At 44.6% G+C, this 22225-nt stretch overlaps 1 protein-coding gene across 1 annotated transcript in view; it reads left to right on the top strand.

Moving 5' to 3' along the window:
* The window catches only part of DOCK1 (dedicator of cytokinesis 1), a 474607-nt gene that overhangs the window by 381015 nt on the left and 71367 nt on the right, over nucleotides 1–22225 (top strand). Inside the window, exons 24-26 of the mRNA XM_065894212.1 lie at nucleotides 7138–7286; nucleotides 17030–17115; nucleotides 17302–17458. Of these exons, the coding sequence (XP_065750284.1) occupies nucleotides 7138–7286; nucleotides 17030–17115; nucleotides 17302–17458 (392 nt within the window). The remainder of the gene's footprint in view (nucleotides 1–7137; nucleotides 7287–17029; nucleotides 17116–17301; nucleotides 17459–22225) is intronic.

Here is a 22225-nt window from a genome sequence, read left to right as displayed (position 1 = left end):
AGGAATTTTCTATTAAAATGTTAGCCACTATGACATGTCATTCTGTTGGTTATGTTCCTTATAAAGGAATAAACAACTGATTATAATTTGGTGTCTCCTCACCACCTTTATGTGTCCTCTGTGAACCTGGCCTCTCCTAGTTGAGATGAAGCCCTTCCTGGCACCTGTCCTCAGCTGGTTTTGTGCTGAGGTGCCCCGGGCATCTTTCTTCAGCACCACTCCTGGTCCTGTGCAAGCTTCTGCCTCTGAATTGCCCAGGCTCTCCTTCCTTCTCTCAGATTGGCACACAAATCCTACCTTGGTTTGTTGTGGGGAGGGCTTCCACTCTCCCCATCCCCCAGTGACTTTTCTTCTCTAGAAGGAGGCAGGCCACTGCCCACCTTGCTCTCTAGTCACCCCACTGCATCAGGGTTTTGTTTGTTCCACCAGAGCTGGGGCGCCCTAGCTGTATCCCAATCTGTGTGCTTCTGGAATAGCTTTCTTCGTGGTTGGAAAGGTGCCCTGATGTATCTACATTCCTTGGGCAGAACGAAACGAGGTGACAAAACTAAACACGGTTTTCGATGAAGGCCGTGGCATTGGGCTCCACCGCCTTCCTGATGGCCCTTTGAGCAGACAGGGCCAGGGTTTTGAGGGCCAGCCCTGCTGCTTGGCTTAGCGGTCAGCACGTTCACAGAGGCTTCTTTTCAACTGAAGCCAGGTTTCCTCAGAGGCCTTTGACTCCTAATCCTTCTTGAGTGCCCGGAGGTCAGCAGAAGTGTGTGAAGGAAGGCTCTGTCACATCTCGAGAGAATGTTAGGAGAATTTCCAAATATTCTTTGTCTTTCCGTTTATATGAAGGATGGAGTCTTTTTCAAATGGGTCTTCATCCAGAAAAATAAATGTACAACTCTTTGGGGGGGAAATCGATACTCTGTGGATAATACTAAGAACATGGAAATTAAGAAGCTTCGTTTAACATGAGGCGCCTGCTGGGTTCTCCAGGATAAAAATCCAGTGCGAGAGCTCCCAGGTGGAGAGAAGGAGCTGGTGGGGATGACTTCTCTGCCTGTGCTGTCACTGGGAGGAGAATCCACTCCCCCACCTGCTGGGCATCAATCCTGGAGTCAACTGGGGACCCCTTAAGGAAACTCTCCACTGGGACTTGGCTGCAGCAGCTGGAACGTCCAGCATCAAAGTACTGGCTCTCGGTGTCAGAGTGCCCGGCTGCATCTCCAACACAGAACCTTCCTGGCACTGTCCCGTCCTTGGTCTTCCTGCCGTCCCTGGGGAGAGAGCAGGCACCCTGGGCTCCGAGGGAAGAGACTGGATATGAGTTCCACTTGAGTGGAACTTCCTGCCTGGCTGTGTGACGCAGTCGGTCTGGGCTTCCCTCACTCAGCTTCCTAGGCTGTAAGATGCAGAGGCTGGACTGAAGTTTTCAAGAGCCTTCTAACTCTGAAGCTCAATAATGCTTTCTATATATATGGTGCTCAATAATGCTTTTCATATATATGGTGCTCAATAATGCTTTTTATATATATGGTGCTCAATAATGCTTTCTATATATATGGTGCTCAATAATGCTTTCTATATATATGGTGCTCAATAATGCTTTCTATATATATGGTGCTCAATAATGCTTTCTGTATATATGGTGCTCAGTAATGCTTTTTTAATATATATGGTGATCTCGGTAGTGAAATGCTAAGGCTTCTAGAACCGTTCATGATTCATTTTAATTGATCCTACCCTGACAGGTTCATCTCTCATGTTTCCTGGCAGGTCAGACACTGTGGGACTCCTGCCAGGAAGGTTCTGTCTGTAGCCCCATTCCGAGGGAGGGGCAGGTGAGGGCGGGCAGGAATGTTCAGAGAAATGGCATGGAGGGAGTCATTCTCGGCTGGACAAGTGGGAGCCCAGGGCTCTTCTAGGTGCCGGAGTCCAGTGAGTGATGGGCTGCACCCACTGTGGCCAGGCTTTTCAGCGGGGACCTGATATACCTCTGCATGAGGGCCCTCTGCGGTCATCTTTCACCCCGACCCTTCCAGAGGGAGTGACAACACCTTCTGAGTTGTTCAGTGTCACCTCTAAAGTGCAAACTGTGAGCTAGTCTATTTCTCCTAAAAGGACCCTTTTAGGTGTGTTTTCAAATGCTTCATTCCGAAACGCCTTGGTAATATTTTTCTCATCATTTAGGATAAGTAGAGACAGCCACCCTGGTAGATATTCACACTGGTTTTTAACACACTAAAAGGCGTCCTTCTTGTTTGATTAGTAGCTGCTGTCTCATCTCAGCTCACCCGGGACCCTCCCCTCCTCTCTGACCTTCAACTGAAGGGCCACTTCCTGGCTCAGAGGGAACCTCCAAAAGCGAGCCCAAGCCCAGGCTGGCCTGACACATGGGCGCTCCAGACACCCGGGTTTTCTTTTCTTTCTTTTCTTTTTTCTTCAAAGTGTTTTCAAAGTCATCTCTGGAATCCCTGAGATCGAGCACAGTTTGAAACTGATTCCTCCTCATTTGCTCCGTGTCGACGATTTCAATGGAAGACAGTGGGATGGGCCCAGGGAAGCATGAGTTTCTCTGTGAAGCCACCTCTGGGCCCTCGTGAAGCCTCCAGTGGTCGAATGGTTGGTTCTCTCGACATCATGTCATTACGTTCTAAAGAGTCTGAGTCAAGTGACAGAGACTTTCGATTTGCAACATAAAGGATGCAGTTAAGAGAGCAAATGTCCTGTCTCACCCCTGCCCGTTGCTGATTGGGATACAGTGATGAATGCAGCAGGTCTGTGTTTGGCAGCTTTCTACCAGGACCTCTGACTCTGGCATGAGAAGCGGCCAGGAGGTCAAATGTAAACTGTGACTGTGGTCAGTGAAGGGCAGGGATTTGGTAACAGCAAGAAATAATCATTAACCCACGTGACTGGGTTCCTTGCTTACAAAATAATTAAATTATGTTTGAGAGTTAAAAAAAAAGAATAAACATGTCGGCTGCTCCCAAGATCTGGCCCAGCTTCCCCTCAAAATGGCTAAGGCTAGCTCCGTGGGGTCACCTCCGGCCACCTGGCCCTTTCTTTGCTGCTCTGAATCTCAGGTGTTGGATCCTGCCCTCCAGCATCATTGCTGAGGATGCCACTCCAGAAATTAACGAGAGCACATCTCAGTTTCCTAAGATGGATGCAACCTATTTTCTACACAGCTTTTAAACAAACAAAAAAAACACATTATTTTCAAATGGGCTCAGGTTTGAGATCATATTGGCAGTCTCCACCAAGAAAATAAAAATAGACGTCAGATATATTTATCCTCTTACAATTAGTCACCTGTCACTGGATCAGGCCCTGAGCCGAATGTGCCGTGAGACCGTCTCCTTCTGAGTCTTCCCAGTCACACGTGCGGTGTGAGCGGCCCAGAACCCACCTCCTTGCACAGCACTGGAACAAGGGTCCGGGGTCTGCGCGGCTCAGTTTAATGCAAGTGCAGACACAGTGCTGCCCCATGGGACACAGCAGCATGGGGTTTTTTTTTCCCTCCCAAACCTGTCATATTTTGAGTGTGAAAGGAGAAATCAAAGGCAGACTCTCTCCCAAAAAAGGGGGGGGGCGGGGGGGTGGCAGATGTGCTCATTTACTCAGCTCTTCAGTTATTTATCAAAGCGCACCCGTGTGGCAGCCTGCAGAACACCTGAGCTCTCTTTCGCCTTCCTCACCTCGATTTACATTTTGTTTGTTACGTACAGCACCCCGGAGCCCAGTCTCTCCAGTCTGTCCAGAACAAATGTGCTCGCAGGAAGATCTTTATCTTCCAGGTTCCGTCTGGGACATTTGTCACGCGGGGATTCCCTTCATGGGTATTTTTGGAGACTTGGAAAACATTGTGTGCTTTTCATTAAAACCCACATACAGTGGGGCCTAATCCGTTTGACTGGGTGATGGAAATTTTTGCTCTGTCTACTCTTGTGTATATGGAGATTTTCCTGGGATTAGACGATGTTTAAGGTCCCGGATTTCTGAACACTCATGATTGTCAAGAGATCATCCAGGCACCCAGGGGGAGGCTGTTGATGGGGGAGAAGCCAGCTTCCCTGAGACAGCGCAGTCTGGTTCCCAGGGAAGAAGCTCCGTGTTTTGTCACTAGAAGAAAGACTGTCGGTGGGTTTTTAAGGATTGAGGAGTGGTAACCAGGAGTTTGGCCAAGGTGACCAGAGTGATCCGTCGATTCCCATTGTGATCCGATAATTAGTTTGTTCTTCCTTTGTCTCAAAAGGAAAAAAAGAAAGTAAATCCTCTTTTTCTTGAAGCCTGCATTTCAGGAGTCACCTTGATTCCCTTTGATTCCAAACCTGAGTTCATCATTAAATTTGAACAACAGATGCTCCAGGGGAAATCCATAATGCAAATGCCAAAAAAAAAAAAAAAGAAAGAAAGAAAGAAAAAAGATGAATACTGGAGAATCGTGTCCGACGCTTACTCACCTTGAGGACCATTGGTTCTCCGAGGTTAAACCCTGGGGATATCACTGTGGCTGGAGTTCAGTGCTGGCCCCCAGCCAATGTGTCCTATGTCAGTGGGAGGGGTAATAATCAAAGCTGAGGAGACCTTCGTTTTGGGAACATATTTTTCCAATCCCTGCATTCACAGCCACTTGTTTCTCTCTGATGCAGTCCTCCCAGCCTGGAACAATAAAGGCTGTCAGTGAGAGACAGAGCCCTCCGTGACGCGGCAGTTGTGGTTGATGAAGAACTCTGTCACCAGCATCTGTTTTCTGAAACATTGGCTTTGACATTTTTTAGGCATAATACAAGAAAAAAGTGTCACCTGAGAGACTGGATATAATAGCATTTTTAAGAGAATGCTTTGCATCACTTACATGCTTTTCAGAAACATTAAGCATTTGGGGAAGCGATGAGAATCGTGTTATATTAGGGCCTTAGTCAAAGTATTATTTAGTAAAGGTTAATAAGATTTTAATTATATTCAGATTCCTTGTTGAATGTTGCATTTTATGTATGTGTCCACCCAATACAAATTTCGGAATACTTTAATTTAGACCACTTCTGAGGATTATGTATTTTGTTAAGGGTCTTTATTTATAATAGCCAAATTTGTTTAATGGTTCTCTTTACAGAAATCTGCATTAGCTGAGTTATAAAGAAAATGAAATTATTTAGTGTATCCATTGTATTTCCAGATTGTGTAAAAATGTTAGTAACGTTGATTAACTCTGGATAAATTCCGAGTGCTAATAACAAAACGTCACAAATAACTCATTCAAGCATTTAATTCTTGTGCATTCTTCTATTATATGTTGGAAACAAAAAGATATAAATTGTAAGGGGGTGAAATGAAAATAAATCAGGATTTCTGAAATTAAAGATAAGAAGGCAGGAATTATAAAAGACCACTTCCGTGATGGGACCTGCCTCTAAACTTAATCATATCCCCTTACATAAGGTCAACGCCCCCCTTTTTTCAGAAATGAGTTTTCCAGCAGCTCCTTCCCTCTGGTGGCCTTTCATCCCTTCAAGTTCTCTGGAAGCTCACCCACATCACTCCCAGCGCTCAGGAATTTAGACGTAGCAGGGTGTGGAGGCCACTGCTGGGCTGAGGTGCAATGGTTGGTAGCAAAAAACGAAAAAATGGAGATTTTGAGTTATCGGTGTCTGAGTCGAAGGCAGAGGCCTCAAGAGGTGTGATACCAAGATTTCCAACAAAATAATTGAAATAGAAAAGAAAAAAATAAAAAGGTTTGGAGCCTGTAAGAATCCTGTCTCTACTTTCTGGGGCACCCAGTTTAGAAGTGTGATACCCCAGTAATGCTAGATAAAATGACAGGCCACTGTCCTCTGCATCTGGGTTATTACGACAGCACACGGAGAAGGGAGTGGCGTGGACAGCCAGCATCGTTTCTATTACCACGAGATGGAGAGGCCTAGTGTCCTGGAAAGATCTCGTGACCGGCAGGCCGGGCACGGGGGACACACCTGGTGCTTCAGAATCACAGACCCGGGTTCCAGTCCTGCTCTACCATTTCCACTGAACAGCACGCTGGTTTGGGGAAATTCACAGTTTCCTCATCTGTAAAACAGAGTTCAGAATGGCACTCCCTCTGGGGGAGGATGTTATAATGGGGGCAGGGGTATAGGAGAAATCTCTGTACCTTCTGCTCACTTTTGCTCTAAAAAATAAAGTCTATTAAAAAATAAAGTACGGTCTGGTTTTTAAAAAGAGGAGAGGAATGGTAGCCGTCTCACAAAATTATGTTGAGAATTCAGTGAGACTCTTTCTATGAGGCTTGTCATGTAGTCGTACTTAGTAAGCGTTAGCTAATTTTATAATATTCATTATTAATCATAGGGGCAGAAGTGTGTGCTTAAAACAGCTTTTTGAAAAGTTTTCTCAAAAGTTTTAAGCGTATACTATTGTCCTTGTGAATGATAATGAATATTATAATCTTACGCTTTAAAAATCGTACCTGGACAAGATAGGTGGGATATAAGATTCATAAAGTAGCTATTTTAATAAGCATTATCCAGTCAAATAGTGAGTCAAAAAAGGCAGAATCCTTCCTATTTTTACAGCTTCACATCCTGAGGTCTGGTTTTGATTTCTCTGATCAGTCACTCGGAACGTTATAGAGATCCCTCGACATTATTTACAGAGGTTCCAAATAGTAAACGCTTTTTCATCTGATGTTGCAGACAGAAAGGGCCCAAGAGACCGCCTGCCCTAACCTCTTCACTTTATCAACTCTTGTTCATTGTTCATAAAACGAGATGCCAAGGGTCCCGTCTCCCAGCCCTGCTCTTTCCAAAATTGGGTACCCGTTAGCTGCTCAGGCCCCGATGTGTGTGATGTAATTGTCTGTTTGTGAAATGGCATTTGTCGTCGGTAACAGACAAATCGTGACTGCAGGCCTTATATTGGGTGGATTTTTTTTAACAGCTTCACTTCCACTATTTGGAATACAGTTCACTTCTTACGCTAAAGACTGGGCACACTCAAAATTGTTGCCTGTAGGTCACAAACGGATACATATTCCCAAGATCCTAGCACTCAAAATCACAACGATCTGTGTAGTTTTGTTTCTGTCCATTGAAGCTCATTTCAGAATCCTTTATTTAAAACCTTTCTGAACAATGCACTTCTTTATTCAAGGTCAACACAAGATAAAGTTCATTCCAGAAATGGTCGGCCCAATATTAGAAATGACACTGATTCCTGAGACAGAGCTTCGCAAAGCCACCATCCCCATCTTCTTTGACATGATGCAGTGTGAATTCCATTCCACCCGAAGCTTCCAGATGGTAAGGACGTGGGTGTGCAGTAAGTGGCTTGGAGAGAAAAGGGGGACAAGCCTGAGTACCTTGAGACTTATAGATGGTTCTCCAGTTACACATGCTGAATATGGAAAACATAATTCCCTACAGCTTAAGAGAGAAAAGTCCTAGACTTCCCTTGTGGAAGAAGCCTGTCATTCTTAGGGAGGATCTCACTCTCATCTTCACAGAACGTTGTTCTCCATTTTTAGCTTTTACTTACTTTTAAGTGGATTTACTGACACATTAAATCTGGGTAAAACTCTCTCTGGCCCTCCTTTGTATGTGCACTGGAGCTTTTGATCAGATGTTACTGTATTCTGTCAGACTGGCTGCTTCTTACTGAGTTAATTATTTTTAAGTGTAAAGTCTTTGCCTTTATTTTACGTGTGTGCCTTGGTCTTTTTACCTGTGCAATGGAACTGATGAAAATTCCATAAAGAAAGTATGCGTAAAGTGCTAGAAACATCCTGTATCAACATGAAGAACAAAATCCGAATAATTGATATGTGAAAAGGAACAAAATCTCCTTCCCTGGATAAGTATGGTGTTTATGGATTCCTGGGTGGGTACGCACAAGCCCACACACATGCACATGCAATGGATTTCTCCTTTGTGTACTGATGCTTTGCAGGAGGCAAGAGAAAAAGCCAGGGATAGGAGGTCCTCTAAATTGAAAAATACCTCTGTTAAAATATTATAGTGATTCAGGGGAGTTAATGTACTAAGCATTTGACATAAATTTTTGAGGAATTTAGAGAGAAATTCCTATAGTGAATGGAAATCAAAACTGCGTCAATCAAGGTAACATGATTTTAGTGAGATCTAACATTTCAAGAGTAGGTTTTCCTTCCTCACTTCTGTACTTTCCAGTTTCAGAAACTTTGAATAGTTTATAGGCTTTAATTGGTCATTCTTTGTCATTATTGCATGAAGCTAGTAGCCACGAAGAGCAATTTTACTATTTCCCAGAACAAGAGACAGATACAAAGCCCAAAGAAGCCCCGTCTGTAAGCATGGCATTCAGACGCTGAAGTCTGGGTAGATCCTAAAGCCCTGCTCAGTCAGGAACCACCTGGGTCTTGAGCAGATCACTGACCATCTGTATGTCTCCAGCTCAGAGCTGTAAAATTGGTATGAAATAGAATCTATTCGCAAGAGCTGTTGTAAGATATAGAATCAAACCCATAAAGCCCACCCTTCCTTCCTTCCTTCTTTTCTTTCTTCCTTTTGGGTGAGGAAGATTTCCTTACATTTATTTATTTGTAAAATTAGACTATTTTGAAAGAGCAGCTGGCTTGGTTTGGTCTGTCTGGTTCACCGTCAGCCTTTGTACACGTGAGGTGTCACGTCGTAAACACTGTCCCCTCTTTGTTAACATTGTTCTTCTTGTTTGTCGATATATCAAGGACATTTTCCTCGACCGCAGCGTAGTTACCATGATTTCGAGGATGGTGTAACATTTCATAGAATGAGTGACCTCTTCCTTTCTGATCCACCCCCTTTAGTGGGGCGTTTAGGTCGTATTCACTACTGTGAATAAACCTGTGGTGAACATAATCATGCATGTAGCTTGAATTTCTTTTGAAAGTTTTCCTGTTGTACAGTCTCGAAAATGCAATTGCTGATTCAAAATATTTTGTGTGGCTTTTGACATTACTGCCAATTGATCTTATTGCCACAAGATGTGACCCGTCCCTACTGCCACCGGCACGAAATCATGGCCCCGTCTCACTGCCAACTCACCAGAACTAGGAACTGTAATTTAAAATGCTCTTCCCTAGGCTGCAAATGCATCAGATGTTTTGAATTTTGTATGAATCAGGCCTCAAAGGAGGACCTTATGGAAAGATGCTATTAAATTAAAGAATCAGGTAAAGGAGAAAAATGTATCTATGTAGATAAATGTTACTAGCCCGGGAATATAGGATCAAAAACCTTTAAAACATTATGTCATTCGTGATTCTTTCAAGGAGTCTTTGGGTCAAAATAAGGGCCGTTGGAACTGAGAGTTTGGTTTCTGAATTGTTCTCATCCTCCCACTCATTGTCTCACTCCTGTTTCACCATAGTTTTAAAATGTCTTATAACCGTCTTCTGAGCATGTGCTTCATTTTCTCCAGTTCACAGAGTTCTCAGGTTTATCAGTAAACGGCCCAAAGCAGACGAGAGTCACGGCATTTTTGCCTCCATTCTCAACACTGTGTGCCCAGTAGTGGCTTCAGAATCTGTCCCAACATCATGAGACATCTTTCCAGAAAACCGAATGGTTTAAGTCGTACCATGAAGTAATTACACCCATTTAATTCCACCACCACAACTTCCTTAGCCTAAAACATGCCTCACTTGGACATGTGTAAATAAAAACACAAACATGAAGACAAAGGTCCACAAAAAAAGAGAACACATTCGGGCTAAATGTAAACAGCTGCTCGAGTTTTTTGGTGAAGAATCCTTGGTCGTTTGTTCCTTGTGTTGTCATCTGCTTGTACCCTCACAGACAGGTGGTAGGACACCTCGAAGGTAAAAAGCAAGGCAGAAAAACGAAAACTTGTGAAAAAAATCTCTCTGCCATATTAATGTGTTCTGGTGAATTGCGAAATGATCACTTTCCTTTTCGTTGGGACATCTCAAGTTTTCTACTGACCTGTCTCAGCCTCCCGCGGGAGGCCACGTGGATGCCACGTGACGTCATCCTTCCCGGCTCTGCTGCTTCCCCATCATCCCCATTTCTGCCTGGCTCCTTGTCATCTGGTTCACAGGCCCAGTCCCACTGGCCTGGCCTTGGCTTGCTCTCTTGGCCTCCATGGTGGGTTGCAGTGACTTGTGGGTTCTTCCTCTGTCTCATACCCAGTGTCCATCTGCTCCCCTCACCCCCTATCCCAGGGCTCTCCTGGACCACAGCATTTGTCTCTCGACTTGCTGTATCTTTTCTGACTCCTTTCTGTTCTCGGTTCAACTCTCATCCTCCAGCGGCTGCTCTCCTTAAGCACAAGGCACGCCCTCTGTTCCTTGTCGGTGATGTTGGTGAATGTGTGTAGCTGCATGTGCACAGAACAGGAGGGCACAGCCTTCCCTGCCTCCTTCCAGGGAGCTCCTAGGATGGAGCTGACTGGCCGCTGTTTAATCCGCCACCAGTTCAATTATCTAACCTTATTAGTCACGTGAACGAGGCTTAAATTGGCTCTACCGTCATAGCAGATGTGCAAACCTAATGGAGTTAGGGGAAGATTAAGGTTTTTCATTTTTACAGAACTTTAGTGTTTTGAACATGTGGCGTAGCCTTGCTTTTTTAGAGCTTGCTGTATCTTTCAGAGTGGGGCTGTTCAGATGCTTCTCCCACTGCTTCCCTCCAGTGCATTAGTCCCAGTGGATACATTCTCTTCTCACTTTCCTTGGCATGCGTCCGATCTTCAAGTCATCCCTGCAGGTGTGTTCACTGTCAGCCGCTGTCCCCCGTCCCCACCCTACCCTACCCCAATCCCAGAGGTCCCAGAGTAGCGTGATTAGCCTGAAACTGAGGACCTTGGGAAATCTTGGGGGGTTTTTTGTTTTGTTTTCTTCCAAAGGAGAGACCTTATGTGTGAAGATTTCAGGATCCGCCCAGCTAGCACGGAGAGGTTTGGGGTCATCCTTGTCTTAGGGCCTCTTACATCATCCAGTGGACATGGAGCCACAAGATGAGCCTTAACTAACGCTTCCCCCGTCTCACTGAGATCCCTGCCCCCAGATGAGTACCATTCTGAGTCTTAGCCTCTCTGGGTTTTGCTTCAGAGGAAAAGCATACCTTTAAATTCTCTCCTAGCACCTTTTTAAAGAAATGCATTTGTTATGTCTTTGGAAGATATAGAACCTAACAGCTGAGAATTGCAGCAGATGACTATTTGGGCTCTTAGACCATTCATGAAAATGGGATGGAAAAGGCTCCACGGCAAAGTAGTATTTTCAGTCATGGAGCTATTTTCTGTCATCTTCGTGAGGGTCAGCAAAATGCTGCAGAACTTCCATAAATTCCTATTTAGTTGTAAAAATATTAGAGTGTGAGTCATGTTTGTTCTGCAATGTTCCCGAGTTCCCGTGAATAATCTCTTCCCACCACCCAGGCTGGTACCTTAAGCAAATAATTGAATAACCCAAGTGGGTGCTGACAGCTTCCGCCACTTGGTGGCAAAGCCAATATATTTTGAACGGTAATATGAATGTGAATAAGTTTGGTGGTGATTTTATCTTGTTTATTCTTTTTTTTAAACATCTTTATTGGGGTATAATTGCTTTACAATGGTGTGTTAGTTTCTGCTGTATAACAAAGTGAATCAGCTGTGCATATACATACGTCCCCGCATCTTATCTTGTTTATTCGTCAGTTCATTAGGATTTTGTTGATTGGTTTGTTTTTGCTTTCATTTAAAAAATAATACTTGATTCTGTCATTTTGGATGATTAGAGGGGAAATATGGCCCAAGAATTAGGCTTTTATTTCACTGAACCCCAGACCCAAAAGTGGTCCAAGAGATCATGGAAAATAATACCCTGGACTCAGAGTTCTGATGACATTGAATCCTATTAGAAAAGCTCTCCAGCAAAGAGATGCCTAGACTCCCATAATCTCTAACCAACAGGACTTACTATGCAGACTTGTTCCTGGAGTCCACTGTCAGTGAATACAGCCCTAAAGTCAGTCCTCGGTCTGGGTTGTATAGCAGTGGGGCACAGCTACACCTGTCCAAGGTGTTGCCAGGTGTAGCAGCCAGTTCCCCTGGCAGGCTGCTGCAGGTCTAGGGCTTGGGACCTCTAGACTCCTGAGTATTTCACAAAAGCTTCAAGGTCACTGAGCTGCCCGCTTGTTAGACGTAGAAGGATGTGGGGATTTTAGAATATGGGATATGGAGTGCCAGAGATTAATTAAGTGTGTAATTAAGTTTACAGAGTGGTTAAGCAAGAGGAATGCAATATACATCAAAATATTAGTGTGTCTGAGCACAAGGATTAAAGGCTGAGTGATAGATTTGGGGGGATCAGTTACATTTCGGGTGTCAGCATGTGAGCCCGGATCCCCACAGGTGTCAGAGAACCAGGCTGCTCTCTGCCAGGCCAGTGCCCTCTTCTTGGCCATGTGATCCACACAGACACAGTTCATTGCCTTTCTCCCCCGCAGCCCCTCCAGTGATGCTAAAGAGAAGGGCGTGGTTCTGCAGTGCTGTTGGATTGGACAATTCCAACGGGGGGTGCAGAACCAAAGAGCATCTAATTTCCCGAGCTCTCTAATACTACGGGGTGGTCTAAAACCATGGTCCTACCTCCAGAACCTTGTGAGAAGCTTTTCTTAAAAAACAGAGAGTAGGGCAAAGTGCACCCATACAGGCAGACCCAGGAGATATTGTAGGTTTGGTTCCAGACCACCGCGATAAAGGGATATCTCAATAAAGCGAATCACATGAAGTTTTTGGTTTCCCAGTGCATATAAAAGTTGTTTACGCTATACTGTAGTCTCTTAAGTGTGCAATAGTATTATGTCTAAAAAAGCAATACTTTCATTAAAAATACTTCATTGCTAAAAATTAAAAACTACTTTATTGATGAAAAATGCTAACCATCATCTGAGCCTTCAGCTAGCTGTAAAGGCTGCTGGAGGGTTTGAAATATTGCAAGAATTACCAAAATATGACATAGAGACACAGAGTGAGCAAAGGCTGTTTGAAAAAGGGCACCAGTAGACTTGCTCAATGCACAAACCTTCAATTTCTAAAAGACACAGTAATGCAAAGCACAATAAAAAGAAGCACTGCTGCACCCAGGATTATCTGCGAGTAATCTAGGGTTATTTAGGTTATTATTTAGGGTTATTAATAAAGGGTTTCGAAAGAAACCCTTTCGCTAATGCACTAAGCTGACCGCGGTCCTAGAGCTCAGCTTTCTCCCAGCTCTTGGTAACCTCTAAGCGCTTTACCCATGTGGTGAGTTATTTGTGCAAACCTTTCCATCCTGGGCCTCCCTTGCTCTGACATAACCCCAGATCTCTTCTGTACATGTGTCCCTGGATGCCTGGAGAATGCAAGCCTGGTTTTTATACACTTATAAATGCATTATAGCAAGAATGGTAAATCTAAGCCCCAACAGAAATGATGCATTCCAAACCAAGGAGAACTGGCTTTTTGATTATCCACTGCTGAGACCCTTCACCCCATGATCTCCTAAATTGGAGCCAATAACCCATGGTTCACAGTGGCACTGAGTGGTGAAAGCAGTGGTTCTAAGTTAATTGAATTAACGATGACGTTAGTACATTACCCCTGAGAGCATGGCTCCCTCCACCCCCGACCCAGACATCCTCCACTGTGTTCAACTTAACAGCAACCTTCTGAAAAGCCCTATCTACGTGGCCTCTTGTGTTTCATGTTCTCAGAGGGCTGCTGGTATGAGATGCTTAGAGACGCTGTGCTCAAGATTTTAAGTTGGACACCCTGTGGATCTTTCCGAAGCAATATTAGTGTTTCAGAAAAGAGAGGAAAAGATAATGATTTTGCTTATCACATGAGTGAGCCTCTGCTACCTTTTGAGCAACGCAGTAAACCCTTGCTAATTTTATCCTAACCATAGAGAATGCTTTTGCAAATTACCAGACAGCATACATTTATTTACAAGTAAGATAATAAGCATAATTTTTATAAAACCAGCTCTCCTCTCTCAGCAGAGTTACTCTCTCCAATTTATTTGGACAGGATCATTTAATCCTGATCATGATAACAGTTCACATCACAGGAGCAAACTGATTCTAGTGTGTTCTGTAAAAATTAACGAACGCCCTAGAATTCGAGGCTGGCTGCAGATCTGTGGAATTGGATCCTTGCTGATAAACGGAGAGTTGCCAGGTGTTTGTGCAAATTACAGAGTTTAGACTAGAGGTTAGTAAAATTAGAATCAGCTGTGTTCTTCTGATTTCCTTCTCATTCATCCGCTCTTTTTAGAAAACGTTAACTTCATCAGTCAAAATTTGATACGCAGCATATACTTTTAGGAGCTGGAGCTTCCTTTATTGCCCTTGTTTGTGACAGTGAGGTTTGTGTGGAAGCAGAGAAAACATGCCGTTTCCAGAAAGTAGAGCCTCCAAATGCAAATACCGTCTGATTAACTAGAGATGAGCAATTTGAAACGCCAGTGTGTGCTTGCCAATGTTAGGATAAGGTATGTTTTTTTCTTCATTCTCTAAGCCTTCTTTGTTGTATGCTCCTTAAACGTGTGTGGAACGGAATCATATGTTTTAATTAAATTTAGTCTTTTTTGGTGTCTCGATTATTTCTTCTGAAGAATCAGTGCTCACCACTTAATGTTTGGCATTCCCATCATGGAAGATGGGGCCGCCAACGTTTGGTCTAGTGGCAAGCCATCTCTCTTGTGCTAGTTTCCAAGAAGAACCGCCTTTTGCAGAATTTTTTTCTGTAAGGAACAGAGTAATAGCGGGTTAGTATCCGAAGGTTGTTATTATATAGTAAAAGTCCTTATCATGAGACCTCAGGTGAACAAAAAGAAAGCGACTCATGCTTTCTTCTTCAACAGAACTATGATTTTTTTCTCTGTTCCTAAAATCCCTAAAATTCTCTGTTCCTTAAGCCCAACAGAATCAACGAGGGTGTTTATTTGGGGGAGGAGGCAACGGAGCAGAGAATTGCAGGGATTCACTGAAGTCCTAGTTTTTGTGATGTTGCTGAGTCCTTGATGTCAGGCAAGAATCAATACTTCTCTCCAGTCCTGCTTTAAGCCTCTGTTTCATCTGTAGCGTGATGAAATTGTGGCTTCAGGCAGCGTGCCCCAATCAAGGTCATGCTCTGAGGCCCCTCCTTGGGTCTCACCAGCCCCCTTGCCTTCTGCTTCCCAGGGTCCACAACCAGCTGACACTGCAGCAGCTGTGCCCTGGGTCCCCGGTGCGGTAGACGGTGCCTGGTGGACCTGTTACAAGCACTTCGATGAATGTGTTCACCACTTGGCTTGTGTGGCCAAGAGAACAGGTTGTGTCTTAGCAACCTACTGGCCCACTCCTTTGGGGCCCTATTCAGTCCTCCCCAGCTTCAGTTTAACACCAATTCTATCCAATATATTTTTGTGCACATAGCACGTTCATCCCATTAGAGCATCCGTCTCAGGTGCGTCCTAGGGGTTGGGAATACAGCAGTGACCAAGAGAGAAGAAAATTCTTTGTCTCACGCAGCTTAAATCCTTAAGGGATCCGAGTAATAGCTGCCTGGGGAAGCAACGTCTGAGCATGTATTTCACAGGGATCCCACTAGAGATGATCATACAAAGTGAAATAAGTCAAAAAGAGAAAGACAAATACCATCTAATAGCACTTGTATGTGGAATCTAAAATATGACACGAACCTATCTATGAAACAGAAACAGACTCATAGACATAGAGAACAGACTTGAGAGGGGTGGGGGAGGGAAGGATTGGGAGTGTGGGATTAGCAGACGCAAACTATTATATAGAGAATGGATAAACGAAAAGGTCCTACTGTATAGTACGGGGAACTATATTCAATATCCTGTGATAAACCATCATGGAAAAGAATATGAAAAAGAATATATATATGTATGACTGAGTCACTTTGCTGTACAGCAGAAATTAACACAACATTGTAAATCAACTATGCATCGATAAAATCTTTTAAAAAAAGGGATCCCAGAGACCCTTGCATACATGCCATGGTCTGCTTGCTTTGTGAACCCTGAATTCAGCTGTTGTTTCCTTCAATTCCTCCTTTGCCCATCTTCTTTCAGGTCAGTGTGGGTCCCTCCATCTCTAGGTAACTAAAGCTCTTGCAGCCCCTTCTTCCTACCAGGCCCACATCCGTGAGTAACTGCAGGACCCCCTTGCAACAGGGGCACTCACCTGGCCAGAGTCCCAGTACTGAGGTGGCTCTGAATTCTGCCAGGGATGGGGGACTGGGCAGCGAGGTTGGGGATGCGTGTCCATCATTATTGCGGTAGTTATTTCCAGCCTGATCGGCCATGGGGTCCATGACCTCTGTGAAAACATTTTAGAGAGTCTCTCTTCTCCAGAATTTAGAGTTTTCCTGAAAGCATGAGATAGAGAGACCATCAGTTGTGAGGATCCTTTCCCACCATGATATTCTGAATCTCATCAGAAGCTTTGGGGAATTCGAGGAAAGGCCTGGGACGGACCTTTTCGAGGTGCCTGCTGGTCTGTCTGAAAGGCATTGTCCCTCTTGCTTTTTATTCTGTTTCTCACCCAGAGTGAGATGTTTCGCTGGGATCCATCAAGGAGTGGCAGGGAAGTGGCCCTTTCCCTGTTTTCAGATTGCAGAGAACTCTGTGGGCAAGTGACACAGCATCTGTTCTTTTCCAAGAACCAAGGAGCTATTTTAACCGTTCCTTGTTCATAAAGATGCCGTTTGGGATGTTTTTTCATATTGCTCCTTGATTTTTCTTCCCTACAGTTTCCTTGTCTGTCTTTCTCTGGCTCTTTCTCCTGTGATCAGAATATGCATCAAGGCTTCATTCACCAGGGAGGGGAATGAAAGATTCCCCCTGTGACAGGGGCTCATCAGAAACCCCCAGGAGTTCAGGAAGGACAACTCTTAAATGAGATCAGGCTTCAAAGGTGTAGGGCAACTCTCCGATGATGATCTCTCGGCGATTTATGTATTATTGACGCTCACGTCACGAGAAGAAATATCCACCATGCTGATAATTTACGCTTCCTCTGTTTCATTATAGTTTGAAAATGAGATCATCACCAAGCTGGATCATGAAGTGGAAGGAGGTAGAGGCGATGAGCAGTACAAAGTGTTATTTGATAAAATGTAAGTGTTGATTAACAGTGGGATTTATGTCAGAATAGAGACAGAGAGACTGTCATTAGACGACAGTGGACTTTGTAGCCCCGAAATAATTAAAAAGTGTTAATAATGGAAAATATTTTAAATTGCCCCTCAGTCACGTTTCTTTTGCTGAGTGTGATTAACAAGGTGTGTGTGATTATTTTTCAGTCTCTTAGAGCACTGCAGGAAGCACAAATACCTTGCCAAAACGGGAGAAACTTTCGTAAAGCTCGTCGTGCACCTGATGGAAAGACTTCTGGATTACAGAACCATCATGCACGATGAGAACAAAGAAAATCGCATGAGCTGCACTGTCAACGTGCTGGTGAGTGTAAAGTTAAACACCCGGTCTCCCCAGGAAGCCGGAGATTGAACCAGAAGTTCAAAGCCTCGTGAAAGCTGTGGCCACGGAGCTCCGCAGAGCAGGACACAGCCTGTTTCCTTGGCTGTGGGAGGGAAGGAGGAAGGAAGAACTGTTTGCGTATCTGCTTTAAGCACGTCAGCAAAATCGTCTTCCTTCTGGGTGTTTTCACACTGTTCTTCCCCTGGTTCAGAATGATGAGCCATTTCATTTTGTAAGCAGGGGAGCACCCTCGCTGATTACAGATCCTAAATGTTTCATTACTAGGAGACTGTAAACATGTCCCGTAGTGGGTCAAATGGTGGCCTGAAAGGTCACACACCCTCATCCTCAGAACCTGTGAACGTGACCTTGTTTGGGAAAACATGCTCCTAGCAGATGTGATTAAGTCAAAGATCTTGAGATGAGACCGTCCTGGATTACCCAGGTGGGCCCTAAATCCGATGACAAGTATTTTTTTCTTTTTCTTTTGGCGGTACGTGGGCTCTCACTGTTGTGGCCCCTCCCGTGGCGGAGCACAGGCTCTGGACGTGCAGGCTCAGAGGCCATGGCTCACGGGCCCAGCCGCCCCGCAGCATGTGGGATCTTCCCGGACCAGGGCACAAACCCGTGTCCCCTGCATCGGCAGGCGGACTCTCAACAACTGCGCCACCAGGGAAGCCCATGACAAGTATTTTTATAAGAGGCAGAAAAGGAGAAGACAGAGACCCAGAGCAGAAGACGACGTGAAGAGAGGGGCAGAGATGGGAGTGATGTGGCCACAAGCCAGGGAACACCTGGAGCCACTGGACGCTGGAAGGGGCAGGAAGGAAGCTCCCCTAGTCCCTTCAGAGGGCATGTGGCCCTGCTGACCCCTGGGTTTCAGACTCAGGCCTCCAAAACCGAAAGAGAACGCAGAGCTATTGTTTTAAGTCCCCGAGATTGTGGTAATTTGTTATGGCAGCCGTAAGAAACTCGTGCATGGCCACGTGATGGCTTGGGTGAACTTGACCACCGCCATCCACTGGTGTCTTGCAGAGCTGCTGTCACTGTGACACGGTCAGGCTCTGTGGACATCGGTTTTTGACGTAGTTGTGGTACGTCAGGAATGCTTCAGGGCGATGAACTTCTAGGATGCTTTACGACAAGCTCAGCTGCAGGGCTGGTGGGTCTCGTGGCTCTCAGGAGCCACGTGACCACCACATCTGGCTCCAGAGCTCTCTGCATCTCACTGCATCTTCCTCCCCTGCTGCTTCCTAGAAGCTAGATAAGCAGACTCCTGGCCCTGGTAGTGTTTTCCTCAATTTCCCCCGCCTGTCCCAATGCAGGAATGCAAGGAAACACTGTGCCTGGTTTCTTCTCTTTCCTTCTCTGGGGTGTCCTCACCACCACTTGGTTGTTGGATAGTGGGTGGTTGCCCTGCCCTGACTTCCCCCATTTGTACGGACTTGTAGGCGGTTTGAGCTTATGGGAGTGGACTTTTGTGCCAGGAGGAGCAGGCCACATCATTCGTTGTTGAAAATCACCAGAGATGTTTGGATTAAAAAGATAAACAAAAAGGAATATTTTTCACCTTCCATCTACTCCATTGTCAACACCGAACCTGAGCTTTGCCACGACGAGCCGGCCGCTGAAACTTCCAGAGCAGGTTTTTTTTGGTTTTTTTTTTTTTCCTTGAAAATCTAAACACGGGGCACTTCTGGTTTCTGGTCCAGTATGTAAAAGGGGCTTGGAAGTCGTTACTCCTATCCTCACCAGAAGAAAAAAGCTGGCAAACTGAAAATCAACAACTCTTCTTCGATCGACAGGGAAAACGCCTGCTCCCAAAATTGTGATACGGAGAATCACAGCCTCCCGGCTGTGATCCAATCACAGCACTGGAGCCGGTACTGGATTCCTTTTACCCAGTACATCATGGCCACTTTCAACGTAAAATAACGAGGTGTCTTAAAGGAAAAAAAAGACACAGTTTGAAGAGACAGGACATCACAGTGGACTTGGACATGGCTTTAGAGGTTTTAGAATTATCAGACTGGGCACTTAAAATGACCATGATAAATATGCTGAGGGCGCTAATAGAAACAGTAGACGTTATGGAAGAACAGGTAATATAAGCTGAAAGATGGGAATTCTAAGAATGTATCAAAGAGAAAATGCTAGACACTTGCAGAATGAAGAATGCCTTTGGACTTATCAATAGACTGGACATGGCTGAGGAAAGAATCGGTGAGCTTGAAACATCTAAATATGTTTGCCTGTGCATCCTAAGGGTCGGGGGCCACTGTAGGAGTTACTGGCGTCCATCCCTGAGATCTGGCTCACTGGCTATGTTTGCCTCTCCATCCACCTGTAGCCTGACTGTGCTAGGGCGGCAGCGAGCTCTGCCCCAGGTAAGGGCCTCGATCCTTTGCTCAGGAACGAGCCTGGCTCTTGCTCTGTTGTCTTCCTGCATTCTTGCCTCTGTCTGTAGGAATTTATTTTGATGATGCCGGTGTGGTTAACACGAAGTAGAAATCGGTGTCTTTCTGCAGGAGAGAAACAGAAACCTTTTCAAAAACATTCCCTACCACGGGCATACTTTTCTAGTGCTACCTCTGAGCTTTAAGGGGACCCAAAAGGCCCATTTGTGTCCAGAAGGAAGAATTATTATTATGTCGATTAGGTTTCCAGCTTTGATGCTTGACTACTGTTTGTTTCAAGCAGGATCTTTCATGCTCACCAGGATGCAAAACCTAGTGGAGAAATGGTGACAGGCTCTGAATGGGGCCTTTTATCAGAATCAGACTCAGAATCAGAATCAGAATCAGGGTCAGAAAAATAAGGTCCTGTGAGGACACCTGAGAGCATAGTTCCTGACGTTATGGTGTGTTCCTCTCTCATCCTGAGATTATTGGACATCGTTCGCTTCCTTCAGCTTGAAGCATCCGGAATCATTCTAGGAAGAGTCAAGTGTTCTATTCTTAACTGTTTCCTGGGGAGGATAGGATGGATCCCAGACTATCACAATTCTTTCATTTAAAAAAGAGAGATCTATGGATTACAGAGAACAAAAATGGATTTTTACAGATAGATGTTCTGTCTCTTAATATTCACTGCCAAGAACATTTCATCATATAAATATATTTCTAACTTCCGGGTCCATTTTTACCTTTTCTCCTTGTACTTTTCTTGTGAAACAAATAAGAGTTTCATAGAAGTGAATATGTCTGTCCATCTCTAGATGAGTATGTATGTATAAACATACATCTAGAAACATATAAAATGTACTCAACTGATCACTAAGCAGAAATCCCCTTGAAAGCCTAAGGTTAAAAAATAAAGAACGTAAGATTTATTCATCAATAAATAAATGTAAGCTCATTGCAAAATTTCCTTTAAAACCAGTGCTATTTTTTTTTTTTTAAATAGAGTTAGTGGAACGTTCTAAGTTGTGTGGGCTCGTTAATGTCCTACTCTTCCTATCACTTAAAAAACAAGTTAAAATTAAAAAATGAGAGACAGGGGCTGTGATTCTGCCCAGCGGCCTAGTCCTTTAGATGTACCTCTGCAAGCAAGTCTGCATGTGTACTGGATCATGGTTCCCACTAGGCAAAATGCGTATTTGTAATTAAGTGGAATTTCATCGTCACCTCATAATCATGCAATCTTTAATTACTGGTTCATGATTTGTTATGTGTCACCTGGCTCTTCTATGCAATTATCAACATATTCATACCCAAGAACGGTAGAACCATTGTTTTCCAGACATAAGTTAGGTCCTTCATGGCCCCTTTACAGGCTAACGAAGGTGGTTCCAACTGGAATTCTAAAACTCTTAGGATGTGTCTTAGTTATGAAGGAGTACAAAATTGAAATGCAGTGAAAATGCTTGCTCTCTAAAAGATCAACGCGTAGCACTGGACTGGAATTGGAGACCTAGTCCCAATAGGGGTGCCTGGACAGATGTCAGCCCTGGTGCGGAGAGGACCACGGGGGGTGGCAGGATGCCCGCAGAGCCCAGAAGTGGGGCACCGAGCACTGTGAACTTTTACATAAAGAAAGAAAAAGTTTTATAAAGAAATTGGGATTTGAGATGAACGTCCTTCAGTTCCAGGGAGGCTTTGAAGTCCTAGGCAGGGAATAGAACGCAGAGCAGGCAGGGAATAGAAGACACTTCCGTATCTCGGAGAGAGGGAGGAAAGTCGCATGATATCCCCATTGTGAAATTGTAGAGGAGAATGATCAAAAGCTTAGGAAAGGATTAAAAATAGTGCAGAAGAGGGTGGTGTGAAATCGTAGCGTGTAAATACTGGTGAGTTGGAAGTGAAGGGCTCATCCTCTGCCTTTGATGTAGGTTCCCTTTGTTACATCGCTCCGAGCCGTCAGCTGAAAATATCCTCATTACCCAGACACAGCACACGAACCAGAGGACACGCAAATCTCAGGTGCTGCAAAATGTGAAAATCTCGGTGCGTCTTTCTAAACGCGCCCCCGCTTACTCTCTGCATTTGTTTATGATTTCTTTTCGGAGAGATCAGTTGTGGAAGCAGTGTCTTTCTTTGGCTAATGAAGTGAAACAGGCTGTTTCATCTTCTTGGGTAATGGCATGCCTTTGTGATGGTGCTATTCGCTAGTTATCTCAGGCCCCCATTCTAGAGTTCTGACATGGTGCGCAGGTGCTAAATTTCACATTGAAAGCGGCAGTGGTGTTTCCATACCTTAGGCCTTGTGAGGTGACTGTTCTGCACCTTTCTGGTGCCTCGTGAACGATAA

The sequence above is a fragment of the Phocoena phocoena genome, chromosome 16, assembly GCF_963924675.1.
Source record: "Phocoena phocoena chromosome 16, mPhoPho1.1, whole genome shotgun sequence".
Lineage (NCBI taxonomy): Eukaryota > Metazoa > Chordata > Mammalia > Artiodactyla > Phocoenidae > Phocoena > Phocoena phocoena.
The sequence above is the reverse complement of the archived record's forward strand: the minus strand, read 5'-3'. Positions and strand labels throughout refer to the sequence as shown.